Raw genomic sequence first — 17,299 nt, 5'->3', positions numbered from 1 at the left:
TGGGTAGCTACAATTACCAGAGGAATCCTCCACCTCAATTACTTGGGAAATGGGTGGAGTTGGCAATTCCACGCCAGGAGAATTGTTTCAGATTATCAGGTGAGTTGCCTCTGTGGGACATAGAGGGAAGTGCCCCTCTCTACTGGCGTATTTGTGCCTTATATAACAACATACACAAAACACAGGGGCCCCAAGATGAGATTTCCAGAAAAGCTTTATATTTGGTTGCACATCCAGAAGCATCTGCATGGCTGCCATCTGCTTGCAAAGGCACTGCTGGAAGTGCCACCACGGGCATGTCACAGCCCCGTGCAGTTGAAACTCCGCAGGTACCAGCTCCCTCCAAAGCCATGGGTGCAGCAGCTGGTGCTGAGTGGGGCTGGGCTGTTTCACAAGCCAATGTCTCTCACTTCTGTCTTCTGGTTGTCACCTGCAGGAGTTCAGGGACAGCACCAGCCAGTGGGGTTAGATGGAGACTCCCTCAAGTGTTGCAGAAAGAAGCCCCACAAAATTTGGAAAGTCACCCTGTGCCTCCCTTTGCATGCTATGAACCAAATTACAGAATCACAGAATGGTTTGTAGGTTTAAAGCACATCCAGTCCCACTCCTGCCATGAGCAGGGGCACCTTCACTACACCAGGGTGCTCCAAGCCCCATCCAGCCTGGCCTTGGGCACTGCCAGGGATCCAGGGGCAGCCCCAGCTGCTCTGGGCACCCTGTGCCAGGGCCTGCCCACCCTCACAGGGAAGGATTTCTTACAATATGCCATCTAACCCTGCCCTCTGTCAGTGTGAAGCCATTCCCCCTTGTCCTGTGACTCTAGGCCCTTGTAAAAAAGTCTCTCTCCATCTTTTTTGGAGACTTCCCTCAGGTACTGGAAAGGGCCATGGTTAGGTCACGCCAGAGGTTCTCATCTCCAGGCTGAACAATCCCAACTCTCTTAGTCTTTCCTTGTACAAGAGGTGTTCTATCCTTCTGATCATCCTGGTGGCCTCCTCAAATTCTGTCCTTCTGTGAGAAACAGGGCCAGGAGACCAGCTCCTTTCAAAAGGCCTTTATTAAGAACAGCTCTTGTGTAGGGAACCCGAGGGGTCGCGCACACCGCCGCTGCTCCCGCAGGACGACGCTGAGGAGGAGGAGTGCAGCTTTGTGTCTCGGCAGAGCTGGGGCTTCCGTCCTCACCAGAGTCCTCAGGAAGACAATGTTGGCTCGTAGTCTATGGGTGTCATCCAGGCTGAGTGCTCCTCAAGCCATGGTGACAGGACGGAATCCGGCTCTGTAAATGGTGGGTGATTCCCGGTGGTGCAGCCAGTTCAAAACCATAGTTCATGTGCTGGTTTGTTGTTTTTGAGAGAGTCCATACCATACCAACAGCTCCTCATTAAATTCAGTCCGGGTGCAAGTCCCTCTGGGAGCAGAAGTGGTTCCCAACAGAAAGGGATACAAACACAGGGTAAGACAGTAACACTTAACAATGGCAAACAAAGGCAAATCTCAGAGCTCTAACATTCTACATTCAACAACAGAATAACACTTCCAGTTAAGATCCTATTAACTGTATCAACATTAACTACCACTTGCCACTCTGGAAAAAGAACTCCCATCTCCAGTGTTTCATTTCTTACACTTCCTCCTTCATCTTCCCTCCCTCTTCCCAGAAGGCCAAATAAATAAATATCTAAAGGGGTGCTGAGAAGATGGAGCTGGACTCTGCTCAGAGGTGCTGAGCAATAGGACAAGAGGCAACAGGCACAAACTGATGGCCTAGAAGTTCCACTGAACATGCACAAGAACTTCATCATTGTGCAGGGACCAAGCACTGGAAGAGATTGCCCAGAGGTGTGGAGCTTTCATTGTTGGAGATACTGGAGAACTGTCTGGAGGCAGCCCTGGGCAATCCATTCGAATCCTTTGAATTTAAACCCATTACACCTCGTTGTAAGAGGACAAGGGAGAATGGGTTCAATTTGAAAGAGTAGGGTTAGCTGGGATATTGGGAATGAGGAATTGTTCCCTGTGAGGGTGGGCAGGCCCTGGCACAGGGTGCCCAGAGCAGCTGGGGCTGCCCCTGGATCCCTGGCAGTGCCCAAGGCCAGGCTGGGCACTGGGGCTGGAGCAGCCTGGGGCAGTGGGAGGTGTCCCTGCCATGGCAGGGTGGCACTGGGTGGGCTCTAAAGTTCCTTCCCACCCAAACCACTCTTCACTCCATGCCATGTACTCTGGAATGACCCTACTGGAGCAGGAAGGCTGCACCAGAGGAAGCCCTGTGGCCCCTCGCAGCCCGTCCCGTTCCGGAGCTCCCTCAAATGCGAGATAAACTTCACAAAAACCCTTTCGGGCCCCTCCCCCCGGCGGGAATGGGGCACCCCTCCCACGTGACCGCCGCCCGCAGTCCTCCTTCGGGTCGGTCCGCGCGGCGCTGCTTCCGCTTCCGGCGCCGGCCGGCCCGTCATGGCGGCGCCCAGCGAGGCAGGGGAGCGGCGGCCTTTCGGGAGGCGGCTCCTCACCGACCCCGCCCGGCTTTTCCAGCACAACGCCTGGTGCGTGAGGGCTGCCGCCGCTGCCCGCTCTAGACCCCCGTGAGGCGCCCGGGGTTCTGCTGCCCTGTGGTGCCGGCCCGCGCCCGGCGGTGGGGTGGGGGTGGCCGGGGCAGGCTCGCCGTCCCCTCTCCGATCTGCGGTGTCTGTAGCCAAGCGCTGTGTAATGGGCCGGTCCCAACGTGCCCACTCCGTCTCACAGAGCCCTTAGCGCAGGGACCGCCCTCTTCTCCGGGCGCGCCTCGAGAGACACCCTCAGGGCGTGGAGCGGGCCGAAGGACGGTGGGTGGAGGGCTGGCGACAGCGGCTGCAGGCCGGGCGGGGACCGCCTTCCCCGGGCGGGGCACTGCCCTGTGTGGCCGGTGCTGGTCGGGAGTGCTGGTCCCCGAGGTTCCTGAGCACTTGGAACTGCTCCCTGCGGGGTTCTGAGCCTTGGGGACTAATCATGTGGGGGCTCCTGAACCTTTGGGATTGATCCCCAGGGTCCTGAATCTTCAGGACTGATCAACAGGGAATTCTGAGCCGCTCTCAACCCCTCCTGAAGCAGTAGCATTCCTCAGGTTCCTGTGGTTGTAGCAATTGTTTTGTTGCTGTGGTTAATAAAGGTAAATTGCCTGCTGTCAGAAATCCATAACCTGTTTTTCCTCCAGTAAGGTGGTGCCAAGTGTGTGCTTGGAACAGGAGCTCTTTATTTGGATACAGAAGTTGTTTTAAGCCAGTTAAACCAAAAGCCAGTTAAATCCAAATTCTCTAATTTGCTGGGTGTTTTTGCATTTTTGGGGTAAATGGATCCACTCTTGGTCTCTGGCTGTTATGCCATGTTAAGAATCGAGTGTGTTTAATTTGTAAGTAAGTAATATTTATATGTGTTAGCCTGTCATTCTTTCTGAGACTGTTCTATGCAAAAGGTATGTTACAAAAGCATATCCTTGGTTTTCCTGTTGAAATTCTTAGTAATCTGTTTTTTCATGGACTTAATATTTAAGCCTTTGTTTTGTAAGTTAAAATCAGAACACTGATTCCTTTTGAGACAAGAACTGCTTCTTGGGTCTTGTATTCTGCTTTTCATTGACTTGTTTTAATGAAAAGAGGCCAAGTGAATCACTTTAATGACTGCATAGCTGTGTATGTGCATTGACATTATTAATAATGCTTTAAAGCTTCCTGTAGTTTTCTCATCATTTGATTTAATTTAACAGTTACCTTCCAAATAACCCAACTGTCTTTTTTTGTTTTCCCTTGAGAAAGATGTAATTTTGTGCTGAGTGCCCTCATGGTTTTAGCAAGGATCTATTCCCTTTAAATTTGACTGAGCATCCAAAATGGGACAGGTTTAGGATCCCTTGTGTGTGCAATTCCATGAGTTCCTTCAGGACTAGGACCTGCACATACTGACTAGGCTGTTGTGCTGGTGCTGGGCTGGAATTGGGGATCATATCTGCACCCCTGTCCATTTGGGGGGCTCTCCAGACCTTTCTCTTTCCTACCATGCTTAGCTCTAGCTCATCTTATTTTTCACAACAGGGATAATGTGGAATGGTCAGAAGAGCAGGAAGCCAGTGCCAGGAGTAAAGTTCAAGAGAACAGCTCCCAACTGTTGCCACAAGATAAACAAGGTACTTTTGGAAAGTGTCCTCATGTGAATCTTGGCTTTGTGCCAGGGATGGAACAGTCTGGCCAGAGCCACATCAGAACATCATCAGTTCCTCCCTTCCCCTTCTCCCAGTCACTCAGAAGGCATTAACACATGTGTGATAATGGGAAATTGAGGAGGAGGAACCTTTCTGTTCTTAATTTATCTCTCTGTGACTCCTCCACCTTCATTAGAGACTCCTGCTGCTTGGGAGGAGTCAGATTGGGTTGAGCTTCTCTGTCACGTTGTGTATGTTAAACACTTGTTAGTGCTGGTTGTCAGTGAACCTCTTTGAGTGTAGAGTTGTTGCCTCTGCTTATTTTTGCTCTTTAAAGCTTAACTGCTCGTAGTTAATCCCTTTTTGCTGACTTGCTGTGGAGTAAGCCCTGATCCAAGCTGATTTTCTCTAAATTTCTCTAAAGGGTCTGATAAAAGTGGTTTCCATATCTGTCTCTACACAGTAAACAAACCACATGAGAGCAAGTTCATCAGAGAAAGAAAAATTATTTTATCGTGATTGGAATCCCTTTGCTGTCTATCTGAGGATAAACAGAGTTTTTATTTTGTATGGTTTAAAGGATATTTAGCAATCCAGAATGCAGGGCTTACTTGTCTCTGAATCAAGCTCAGTGTGCTCAGGTCTTTGGTTAAGTCATGGCTGAAGCCATTCTGAGATCATTCAGTCCCTCAAATTTTGGTGAAATGATTCTTTGGTGTGATAAGAAACTTGTCTGATGATGATCTTGTTATACCCTGCTGAGCTCTAGGGTGTATCTGCTCCTTTTGTTCAAATTAAATCAAGTGTGTCACCCGTAAGATGATGCTGAGCACTACTGGAACTATTGAGACACTTCCATATAGCTTCCAGTTGTGTTCACAATAGCAAATTTAATTACACCAAAGAGTAACCCTCCTAATTTCTTGGACTCCTAGAGGTATCCAGCCGTTTTCCATTGTGATGCCCATTGTGTTGAGCTCATTTTAAAATCTGGTTAGCATTAAAGGGTGCTGTCTGTCATGCTTTGAGAACCTATATACAGCTAGGAAATTGTGGAGCAATTTGCTGTTGGAGCCGTTTGTCAGAGCTCCATGATGTATTTCCCAGACTGAACAATGGAGGCCAGTCAAATGTTGATGGTTGCTATTCACTGGGAAGCATGTGGAGACAATGGGATGGCTGGAAAGTAGGGAAAGCAGCCCAGGCAAATGTGCCTGAAGGGTCTGGTAGTTTGAGAATCAGGATGTCCAAGGAGAAGAACAAAGGCAGAATATCGGTCATTATGGCTGTATTATTCTGTGGACTACTTGGGGATGTCAGGATTTTTTCTGAAGAAGGAGGGAAGCTCTGTGGGTATGTGGAAGATGTGTCTCCTGGCTGAGAAAAGAAAGAGAAAGAAATCCAAGTTTCTTGGTTTCCTTTAGAAGCTCCATAATTTGCCCCCTTGCAATTCAGGAGGTTCCTGATTCTCTTCTGGTCTTTTTGAAATGTTGCTTTTGTTTGCTCTTCTTTTGCAGAGTGAAGGGTGAGTATGGGCTTGTCTTTGGGGGTGTGCTTACAAAGGTGAGCAGAAGTCAGGAGTCCTTATCAAGAAAATCTCTGGAGGAATCTGGCTTGCACACTGATGGCACTGTGAGCTAATAGCCCAAAAAGGGCCTGAAACAAATATGATGTGAACTTTGCTGGCAAGAAACCTTCCTGAAAAATTAACATGGTCATATTTTTACTTCATTCTGTTTCTTGTATGATCTTTGTCAGCTGGCCCTTGATTTTTTTTGTATTTATATTGTTACTGACCCCTTATTCCGGGCTTTGAAAACAGCAGGCTCCAAGGTAAATGAGGTTTAAATAAACCTTCCCCACATGTGGTTTGGAGTGTGACAGCACTTCAATAGCATCCAACAGAATTTCACACTAATGTAACAAAGGAAGAGCACAATGTCTTCTTCACGAGCATAATGTGACAAAAATATTGGCTATCCAGAATGGCTAGGCTGGAATTTTGTCCCAGTATCTCAGGTAACCATTCCACAGCAGTCAGGCTAGCATGGGATTGTTGGAGATGAGCGGCAATCTGTATTTTTATTAGCAGAAAGAGCATTTCAGTCTCAGAAGCCTTGCACATTGCTGCTAGTACATGGGGGACAGTTCAGGATAGAGTGTGTAAGGATTTGGATCAATAGCACTTCTTCCAGCATCAGCAGTCATTGACTTCTTCCATGTAAATAGTGAGCTGACTTGGCCCTGCTCACTGTGCCCTACAGTGAGATCATGGCACAAATTTACTGCTTGTGTCTAATACCAGACATTAAATTTCCTTCGCCTTGGTGTTTAAGAGCCAGGCTTCTTAAAAGGAGAAAATCCTTGTAGTTGAGGTAAAGAAAGATATTTTTTTTTAATATAGCACTTTTTGCTGCAGGGATAGATCCTACTAAAAATAGACATATGACTGATTAGTGCTTCTTTGTTAAAGCCATTTTTGTCTATATTTGACTGAGGCTAATATTTTTCAGGTGTTCTGGGTTCACTTTACTGCCTCACTTTGAAACAGTTTCATGTTCTTCAGGAAGACTAATAAATAAACAGCAGTTCAGCTAATAATGCCCCCAATAATTTTTATTCAGTGATACGCTTGTTGCCATCCAAAGAGGGTTGAGGAGTTACTAGTTACTGGCATGCAAGTGGGATTTCTGGCCATGGATCTTAATGTCTGTAGGTGATTTCAAGCATAGGATGCTATAAGTAGGTGTTAATTCCCAGCACAGAGAACTCATCACATTGATGAAGTCATAGAAAGTCACTTGGATTTGTAGCTTCCCTTGGAAGAAACAGTTTCCCCAGACTGTACTTGATCTGAAATCTGTGAAAGTGTGTAGAAATAAGTTTGCAGGTGACTCAAATTTCACTCAATCATGGTTTTGTAAGAGCTATTCCAGCTCCCTGTAATACTTCTCTTGCTCCTGGAATGAACCATTTGATGTGAAAGTGCTGCTGCTCAAATGAATTCTGTTCATCTTTAGCCTCTCCACCTTAGCTCTCCACTGGTACTTTAATGCAGTGGTCACTGTCTTTTGTCATAGTTCATAAATGTGTGATGCTGTGACACGCATAGAGCTATGGAAGGCAAAGTTATCTGGACTGGACTCCAGCAAAATGTGGAAAACATGTTACCTGCAGGATTGCATAACTTCTAACTGAGCTTCCTGCCAGGCCTGAAGAGTTCACTCATTTTTCAGTTTCTGCACCTGAAAATAAGAGCAGTGTGTTGGACAGGAGCTTTCAGCTATGGGCTGCTCTCAGAAAATTCCTTAGGAGTTGTGCTTTACACTTAACATCTCCAGGCTCCAAATTAATTGTTCCAGTGAGCTGAACAAGTCAGTGTTAGAGGTGGAAGTAAAACCTGGATTTCTTCAATCCAGTGTCCTTCAAAGAGACTTTTTCTGTTGCAAGTTTCCTTTAAATCCTACCAGGAGGCAGTTTCCTCTTCTCTCTTTTCCCTTTTTAAGTCCTACAAAGTGACTGTGAAGGACATAGGCTGAGTGTTTGTGTGGGATTGCAAATTTAAATAAAGGTGATTTTCAATCAGTAATGTCACTTATTACAGCAGGTTGGTGCATAGATACCTGCAGTGATCCCTCACTCTCTGAATTGATAAACCCTGAGACCTTCTGATTTGATGCCTGGTGATGTTTTTGCTTGTGTTCACAGAGGAATATGAGGTGAATGCTAAGAAATACTGGGATGACTTCTATAAAATCCATGAAAATGGCTTCTTCAAGGACAGGCACTGGCTGTTCACTGAATTTCCTGAGCTGGCACCTCACAGGAACTCAAGCCAAAATGGAGATTTTGTGCATGGATTTAGTGACACAGAAGAATCCAAAAATGAAGGGCTGGGAAGCTGTGAAAATGGCCATTGCTCATTGGAAACCAAGACAGAGAGTCAGTTAAACCTGATAAAAAGCCCACCTGGAGGCCACACAGAGGAGTTGGCTGCACAGAAAGACAGTGAGCTGAGTCGGCGTGATGGGCATTACCCAGGATCAGCTGCATCTTACCGGATATTAGAGGTAAGAGCTGTAAATCAAAGTCACACATCAAAGCCTCCCTTGTGTCATTGTGACTGGGACATGAAAATGTGAGTCGCTGCCAAAGAGCAAGGGAGTGGATGATTGCCTTCAGTCAGTAAAATGCAAAAATCAGAGGGTGGTTTAGAGCTGAACTAAATCTGTTGGGATTCTTTTGGTTCAGACTGAATTAGCAGAGCACAAGGACGATAAGAAGTTTACAAGTTTAAAAGCCAAACTATTGCTATCAGATATTCAAACAAGCATTTAAAAGTCATCTTTTGACTTCTACTCTGTATAAAGCCTTCCCTTGTGTCCTGGTTCAGGGCAAATCTGGCAGGAAACTTCCAAAGGGGTCTTTCTAGAAAGCGGATTCAAGTGGCCCCTCCCCCATCTTGTTCAGGAAAATACTTCCTTGGAGAAAAGTGGAAAAAACCTGTTTATTTAACAAGCAAAGCATTCACAGGCATAAAAAATGAATAGTATTAAACCATAAAACCTCTTGCTGTTCTGAAGAGATGGCAACTTCAGAAAGCCCCTGTTGTGGGGTGTGGCTTGGTGTTGGTAACTCCCCATGTGCAGAGATGCGAGGCTTGACTTCATGTTTTCAGAAGGCTGGTTTATTATATTATGATATATTAAAATACTACATTAAAACTATACTAAAAGAATAGAGAGAAAAGATTGATCAGAAGGCTTGAAAGAACAAGAATAGAATGAATTCACAAAATCTTGTGACTCTTGAGAGTCTGATGCAGCTGCATCTGTGATTGGCTCTTAATTAGCAACAATCAACAAGCACCAATCACAGATGCACCTGTTGCATTCTACAGCAGCAGATAGTTATTGTTTACATTTCTTTCCTGAGGCTCTCGGTTCCTCAGGTGGGAAAAATCCTAGCAAAGTGTTTTTCATAAAATATCATAGCTGCAGCTTGGCTCACTCAGACTGTTTTCAGTCCCTCTGGTGCTGGAGTGCTGCGTCCCAGGCCCCAGTGGGCAACAGGTGTGAGCTCCCAGTGTTCTGGGGTTTTAGTCCAGAGCAGGGTTGATCAGTTCTGAGGAAAAGAAAAACCACAGTCCAGGGAACTTCGCTACCTCAGCTAGCTAATCACTAAAAGTACAGGAGAGTTCTCTCCTGCTGTCTGTCTTGCAGACAGCACAATCTGTGAGAAGGAATACAGTGGGGGGGGAGCAAGTACAGTTTCTCAAACAAACTGCACACTTCTTCTCTCCCCCTTCGCTCTCAGAACCAGTCTTAGAGATGCAGAACTTAATATCCAGCATAAACAGAACTGATGAACAGGGATACAAGCTTCATATAGTCACCCTAGGACACCTATCTTCTGCATGTTTGTGCTGACTCCTGTTTGCCTTGAAACAGAGCAATGAAGCCAAGAATGTAAAGGTGCTCTTGGGTTTGTTCCTTAGGGCCTTGTGATAACAGGGAATCCCAAACTGATACAGGCTTTGTCCCAGAGAAGTTTATGGCAGTTATAAGTATTGGACTGCTGACAGCTGGTTGTGACTTTTTGCTCTGCCACTTCTAGTTGTTCAGTGTAGATATTACTGGATTTGTTCAATACTTACTATTATATGAAAGTCCTACTCTTCCAGGGAGAGTTAGTATGAACTGTCCCAATTTTTGAATTTGACACTTTTAAGATTTTCTCAGACTTCAGTGTTCTCAGGGTGGGTTTCCTATCTCACCTGAGCACTTTAACTAACATCTGTCACTGCAAACCCTCTGTGGTGTTTTCTGCTCAGTCTGTTTCAATTGTACTGATTCTTTAAACATTCAGAGGCAAATTCCCTAAACCCAGTTGCGTGAGCCATCATCTCTTCAAATGGGAACAAGCAGAAGGAGTAATTAGAGTGAAGCAAACTTAACTTCTCTGTTGCTCTGATTTTCTATGGAAGTGAATGTAACTCATCCATGGCCTTTGCCAGTGCTTCAGTGACTCATACTGGTTGTCATGCTTGGAATTCCAGCAAAAACAGCTTTCAAAAGAGTAACAATGTATAGCTTGTTATTAAGATTTTGACAAGAGCTTGCTTAGTGGTTTTCCACGCATGTAATCCTGTTCCTCAGACCTTAACATGCTTGGATCTTGCATGGACACTTAAGAATGGTCACTGCCACTCTCAGCTTTACTCATGCATAGCTCTTCATTACATATCTGTAGAGAGATGATTGAAAATTATCTGCATGAACATGCTGAAGGAATTATTTTCACTGTATATATCTGCTCTGTTTATGCAGGTTGGCTGTGGGGCTGGGAATACAGTCTTCCCAATTTTACAAACCAACAAGTAAGTAGAGACGAGACAAGAGGAAATGGCTTCCCACTGCCAGAGGGCAGGGATAAATGGGATATTGGAAAGGAATTGTTGTCTGTGAGGGTGGGCAGGCCCTGGCATGGGTTGCCCAGAAAAGCTGTGGCTGCTGCATTCCTAGAAGTGTCCAAGGCCAGGTTGGACAGGGCTTGGAGCCCCTTGGTCTAGTGGAAGGTGTCCCTGCCCATGGCAGGAGTGGGACTGGATGATGTTTAACATTCCTCCGAACCCAAACCATTCTGGGATTCTGTGAAGTAATTCTCAGTAGGCTTTTACCTTCATGAGATACCAGCCTCTGCAAAACAACTGGAAAAATGTTCCATAACTATCTCGGAGAAAAGCCAAATGCAAATAGTACCTTTGCCATCTGCAGCTTCAGGTTATTGTGCTTTGAGCTTGGAAGCCCTTGGTTTTAGATCCAAAAGAAAAAGGAAGCAGTCAGTTCCATATGAAAATAATGGGCATAAAGGAGCAATGGAATCCACCAGATTTTGCACAAAAACTAAAGCCCAGGATTTCTGGGCTTTGTGCATTTGAAACACTCCTTAATTCCTCAGTATAAATGATGAGTTTCTTTGATTTATTGCAGTGACCCAGGCCTGTTTGTTTATTGCTGTGATTTTTCTACAACAGCTGTGGATCTTGTCCAGGTAATTTCAATGGTGACTTATGAAAGTGTGGGGAGTATCTGGGGCCAGTTGCCCATTAACACAAATCTATACCAACTGCCAGTGTCTCTCTGGCTGTGCTGGCACCTTTCTGGTTTTAGCGAGCCCTGGTGCTGATCCTTGCACTGGGAAATCTGGAAAAGAAGCCATCAAAGATTGTAGATATTAGGGAAGTAAAAGTTCTCAAAATGTCATATTGGCAGCAAACAAGTCAGACAGATTTTCTTCCCCTGTGGTCGGCAGTACTTTTCTCAATACAGTGTTCTTTTAGCTGAGTGACTTGAAAACAAACTCAAACCTTGAAAACATCCAGGCTATTTTTTAACAGGAACTGAAGCTGGTTTTGGTTTGTGTGTGTTACCGTCACCACAGTTCTGGGAACATGGTCTGATTGCTTCTGCACAGGCAGCTGAGGAGGGATCATGTTTGTGGTGTAAGAGGTTGGGATTTAGTCAAAGGACAAATAGTACTGATAAATTTCCAGTCAAGGGACTACTGAGAATATATGAAGTATCAAATGCAATCAGTCACTTCCTGAGGTGAGAGGGGAGCATAGCACCACAGTCAGCATCCATTTTGTCCTCTGTATGTGACACAAGCACTGTTTGTAGAGGCTTCTGCAATTTGTAGCAGCAGCTTTAGAAAAATATGCAACTTTTAAAAGACATCTAAATCTGATTTTTAAGACTAACTTTAAGCAACCAAGTTTGATTTTTGGGGTATAGGGAATATCTGCTTGTAGATGAAATTAATATTGATTTCAATGATGCAGAGAGGTGCCCTGACACTCTCACTTATGTAAAGGTTTCCAATTTATCAGTATAAATCTCTCATTTCTTACGACTGTTAGGAAATTCTGACCTTAAAATTGAAACCCTGGATCCAGTTCTGCATTTTTTTCAGTGCTGATTGATTGTAACAAGACCAAAGCTCTTTGTAAATCTCCTGTGTGTAAATATTTTTTCACATTTCACACCTGTTCCTTGCCTGACCAAGGAACATACCTGACACAGAAGTGAAGTGAAACTGAAACAGATCTCTGGATGCACCTCTTGATAATGTGAAAGTTAAAATACTCCATATAATACTAATAATCCATATAGTCCAGCTAATACTGAGATCAGGGTCTGCTGCTAATGATTTTAATTTTTCTCCCTCAAATACAGAACAATGCAGAATATGATTCTTCTCGCTGCTTTGCGTTTGTGCATGACCTGTGCAATGACCAAAGTCCTTTCCCAATGCCAGAGGAGAGTCTTGACGTTGTTATTCTTATCTTTGTCCTCTCAGCAATTCTCCCAGAGAAGTAAGTTTTAATAATTCCTTCTGATTGCAGAAGATAATTCTTCTACAACCAGAGTTCTTTAATAATCTCCTATTAAGGAAAATTAAAGTTTGTTCTGTTTGTGGTCCAGTTTTCCATGAAGCCTCAGAAAATGAAATTTGCAGATATTTGCTGTTGTAACCAGTTCTGACAGAGGATAGGGTGATTTTAAGTGGTTGCAGGTGATCATTGCTGGGGTCACTGTTCTGAACCCCAGCCACACTGAACACTCCCTTTGGAAAGTATTCTGCTGGATTTTCAGGCTCCGAGGGTAGATTAATTTCTTACGTGGGAGGCGGCAAGAAGGAAGGGTTCAGGTTCAGAAAAAAGGTAAAGAAAGTGCTGCAGTCTTAGTGTGATAATTGTTACAACCTACACTAGTCTCTTTTTCTGTTCCCTTTAGTTTTACTTCACAACACTTCTCTTCAAGTTCACTTACTACTTGTTTCGCAGAAACCAGTGAAGATCCTTTCGTAATCAGTAAGAGAGAGTTAATCCCTGCTATGGCAGGATGTTATCCTGGTGGGAAAAAAGCAAAACTGGGGAATGTCAAAAAATAGAGGCCAAATAAAATGAACCTACCTGACTCTGGGAGAGCTCAGAATGCTGCTGGCTTTGGGTAGCTCTTTACATGAAGTTGAAACATATAGAACTTTATTCCATCTTTTTGGAAGGAAACAAACACAATTTTGTAGCCTGTTGAGTGCTCCTGGTTTGTTCTTCTCTCAGGATGCAGTGCATTGTGACCAGACTGAGTCGCCTTCTGAAACCAGGGGGAATGATTTTGTTACGAGATTACGGCCGTTATGATCTCGCCCAACTTCGGTTTAAGAAAGGTATTTCCTTTCCCCTGGGAATTCTTGCTCCATCACTAGTAGATTCTGCCTCTCTGGAGCTGTGTCTGCGCTGTTGGGAGTCAGCCCATGAATTCTGCAAAGCACGGTGCATGCTGGAGAAGGGCCTGTTGTTGGATGGCAGTTGTTGATTTTTTAAGTGATCAGTAGTAACTGTTTATGTCTGTCTTGTTCTTAGGTCAATGTTTGTCTGATAACTTCTATGTGAGAGGTGATGGCACCAGAGTCTACTTCTTCACACAAGGTAGGAGGCCAGAAACATGCCTCTGACCATCAAAAAACATCCCTCTGACTCTCTTGACCACTTGTCCCTGTGCCCTTCAGGTTGGCCACTAGGTCTTTTCAGCCTCTTTCTTGGAGCACTGTGAAATGTTAAGTATCTCCCAATTAAACAGTGACCTGGGCTTGTCAGCTTCTGGTGCAAGCATGGCATGGTCAATTTCCTTAGTGGAAAATCCTTTAAGAGGAAGACTGGTGTGTTTGCTACCCTGGAGGGGTGGGATTGGAGGAGCTCTCCTTGTATATTGGCTGCAGATGATGGAGAGAGATGGATGCCGCTTAGCAGAACTTCCCTTAATTTTCCTGCTCTCCTATAAGGAAATCAGAAGGGTGTGGTTCAGCATGGAGCTGAGGCAGCCCCTCCAGTGCTGCTGCTTGGTGTTAACAGCAATTGTTATTCTCCCAGTTTATCACCAGCTGCACCTCCAGTCCCTCCGCTACAGGCCCCTGTGCACAGTCAGTTCTAGAGCAGTGGCACAACTGAACTGCTCCCCACTGCATGAGTCTTGTTTGGCACAACAAAATTAATGTTTAGTGCATGTTTGGCGAACATCTCACAATGGAAAGCATCTGATAAAGAAGCACAAGCTGAGACCTGTCAGACTTTTCCTATAGAAACTCCAGACAAATCACGTGCTCTGGGAGTAAGCTCTGCTACTCAGCAGGACTGGGGCACTGTGAGACTTACTTGTCAGGATTACCTGCCAGTGGAATTGTTGAAGCCTCAAGGGGTCTTAATGCTTTAATTGGGCCCCAACAGGGTGTGGGGTTGAGGGATTTTTTATTTTTTTTTCAAATTTAACCTTAATGAATCCCATTCCCCTCCAGCCTAGGCAGCACAGATCTAACTGCCACTATTTAAAAGCATAGGTCTGCTCCTGTTCTTTGCTCTTGTGGACTCTGAAATTCCTCTGGGGAGGGGGGAAGGGATGGCTCTGTCCCAGCTTGCCAGAAGGTGCTCCTTAATTGGTTACTACAAGCAGTATCCTTATTTGAAACTGCTGTTGTTTCCTTTGTCAAGTCTCTAGTTCTAGATGTACTCCAAATAATTATTTCCTTCTTTGCTAGAAGGAAACCTTGAAAAACTGTGATGTTAAACTCCCCTAGTAAAGTAGTAAAGTCTTGTTTGATCATTTTCCTGCCAGGGTGAGACCATGGGTTTCCTCTGGCCCATCTTTGAGCTTGGCTTAGCCCTCAGTGTGAGCAAGTATCAGTTAAAGAACTGGTCTCCTCAGTGTCCTTCTCTTTGCTTCCAGATGAATTAGATCGTCTTTTCACCACAGCTGGGCTGGAAAAAATCCAGAATCTGGTTGATCGGCGATTGCAAGTGAACCGTGGGAAACAGATGACGATGTATAGGGTGTGGATCCAGTGCAAGTACTGCAAACCCACCACCCTTCAGCCATGAGGCATATGAACTTTGGGCTGGAGCCTCTTCATCTCCTCCTGGTGACATGTGTGTGATGCCATTCTGCACACCCAGGACCTCAGTGCCTTGTACCATGCCTGGCATCACTTCAAGTGAGTTTTGCTAAGGACGAATGCCCTGAGAGTAGAGCAAGCATTTTAGATGTCATAGAATTACAGAATATACTGAGTTGGGAAGGACCTGTGAAGATCAAGTCCAACTCCTGGCCCTGCACAGGACACCCCAACAATCCCACCCTGTGCCTGAAAGCGTTGTCCAAACACTCCTTGAGTTCTGGAAGCCTTGCGGCCATGACCCATTCCCTGAGGAACCTGTTCAGTGCCCAACCACCATTTGTGGGAGAACCGCTTCCTGATATCCAGCCTAATCCTCCCTGGACACAGCTCTAGCCATTTTCTCAAGTCTTATTCCTGGTCAGGAGAGTGAAGAGATTGGTTCTTGCCATTCTGCTGTCCCTCAGGAGGATGTTGAAGATCCCAGCGAGGTCTGACCTCAGTGTCCTCTTCTCCAGCTGAACAGACCAAGTGCCCTCAGCCAGTCCTCATATGGCTTACCCTCAAGGCTCTTCACCATTCTCATGGCCCTTCCCTGGATGGTCTCTAGTAGCTTAATGTCTTTTTTATATTGCAGTGCCCAAAACTGCCCCCAGCACTTGAGGTGGGGCTCTCCCAAAGCAGAGCAGGACAATCTCCTGCCTGAGCAGGAATGCTTTACCTAATGTCCAGGACAGATGTCCTTCCTGGCTGCCAGGGCACTGCTGACTCGTGTTCAAATTGCCATGGACCAGGACTCCCAAGTCCCTTCCTGCAGCTGCTCTCAGCCTCATTCCCCAGTCCACCCACACATCCAGGATTGCCCCTTCCCACATGCAGAATCCAGCACTTTCCCTTGTTGAACTTCCCACGACTGGTGATTGCCCATTGCTCTGATTTGTCAGGGTTTCTCTGGAGGCCCTCTCTGCCCCTGAGAGACTTGCCAGCTCCTCCCAGTTCACTGCAGACAGCAAACTTCCTTAGTATTCCTTCAAGTCCTACATCCGGGTCTTTAATGTGGATGTTGAAGAGCACAGGCTTGAGAAGGGTGCCCTTTAAATGTCATGCTACTGGTCTGCATTTTAAAAATTATTTATGGTTTTAACCTAAGAGATGGTTATGGTGTTTTACAGCAGCTGAGCAAGTTGAGGAGCGACTTGCTTACGCTCTGGATTTCCACGTGAAACAGGAGAGCTCTGACCTTATCTCTGTCTTGTGTACTCTTGTCTTGGCAACAAACATACAAAGGATAAACCTGCTCTTCTCTGCAACTACTTGCTGATATGAATCCCTTGGCCAGCTTATCTCATGCAGCTATTTCCTAGTCATTCAGGTGTGTGCCAATCCAGGAGTTAAAATACATTGATCTGAGAGCAGGAACTGAGACTATGTGAGTCTCTGTGTACCAGCTTTCCCTGGATGATTCAAGGTGTGAAGATAACCTGTGGAGAAAGCAAATGATGCTGCTCTGCCCTCACTATCCACAAGGATGTCCTCCCAGGGAACCAGCAAACAATAGCTCAGGTGCTATAAATTACTCTCAGGCAGGATTCAGGTTTTCAAAAGTTTGGTGCTGATGCCAATTTTAGGGCACCTTCAGAGTGCAGCAGATCAGAAGAAGCTAACAGGACCTATGTTTATAAATAATTCCTTGCTTTTCCTACTTGCTGCAGCTCCCAGGTCACAAACTACCCTGCCATTGTGATGTGCTAAACCAAAACATGAGACACTTTCTTTAATCTGAAATCTCCAGGAGGTTTAATTTTTGTACTCTTGTTTAATTTCTTAAGAGGAAGCCAACACTGTGGCTTTCAGAAGGTATTCCCCTGTCTTTTGACAGCAAATACCTTTTATCTCAGCTTGTTTTCTTCTGTTATTTTTGCGGTGTGGTATGACAGGTATTAGAGTGAGTTTTGTGCTTTTCAGTGGTGGTTTGATTCATGTAAATCAGGCTTGCAAAAACTGTAGCAATGAGGAACAAAGCAACACGGACCCCCTTGTGCATCCAAAGGAGATTGCTTTATTATAGAAATCGCCCTTTTTTTATACCTTTAATCTCCACCTGACATAACTGAAACCAAACCGAGGCCAAACAGAACTTAACAGAAAGAGCACACCCATTGGCTGGCTCAGCTGCAGTGC

The 17,299-nt window shown here is 45.3% G+C and overlaps 1 protein-coding gene across 1 annotated transcript; it reads left to right on the top strand.

Annotated features, from left to right (window-relative positions):
- The first annotated feature begins 2,396 nt into the window (after positions 1-2,396).
- LOC120498394 (tRNA N(3)-methylcytidine methyltransferase METTL2-like) lies at positions 2,397-17,015 on the top strand. The gene is made up of 9 exons (XM_039701051.1): positions 2,397-2,540; positions 4,062-4,153; positions 7,877-8,238; positions 10,498-10,547; positions 11,161-11,221; positions 12,406-12,545; positions 13,293-13,399; positions 13,596-13,661; positions 14,953-17,015. Exons 1-9 carry the CDS (start codon positions 2,452-2,454, stop codon positions 15,102-15,104), a joined length of 1,119 nt encoding a protein of 372 aa, XP_039556985.1. The 5' UTR covers positions 2,397-2,451; the 3' UTR covers positions 15,105-17,015.
- The last annotated feature ends 284 nt before the right edge of the window (positions 17,016-17,299 follow it).

Source organism: Passer montanus, unplaced genomic scaffold (genome assembly GCF_014805655.1).
Source record: "Passer montanus isolate IOZ18808 unplaced genomic scaffold, ASM1480565v1 scaffold148, whole genome shotgun sequence".
Lineage (NCBI taxonomy): Eukaryota > Metazoa > Chordata > Aves > Passeriformes > Passeridae > Passer > Passer montanus.
Note: the sequence above shows the minus strand (reverse complement) of the source record. Positions and strands in the feature narration are given on the sequence as shown.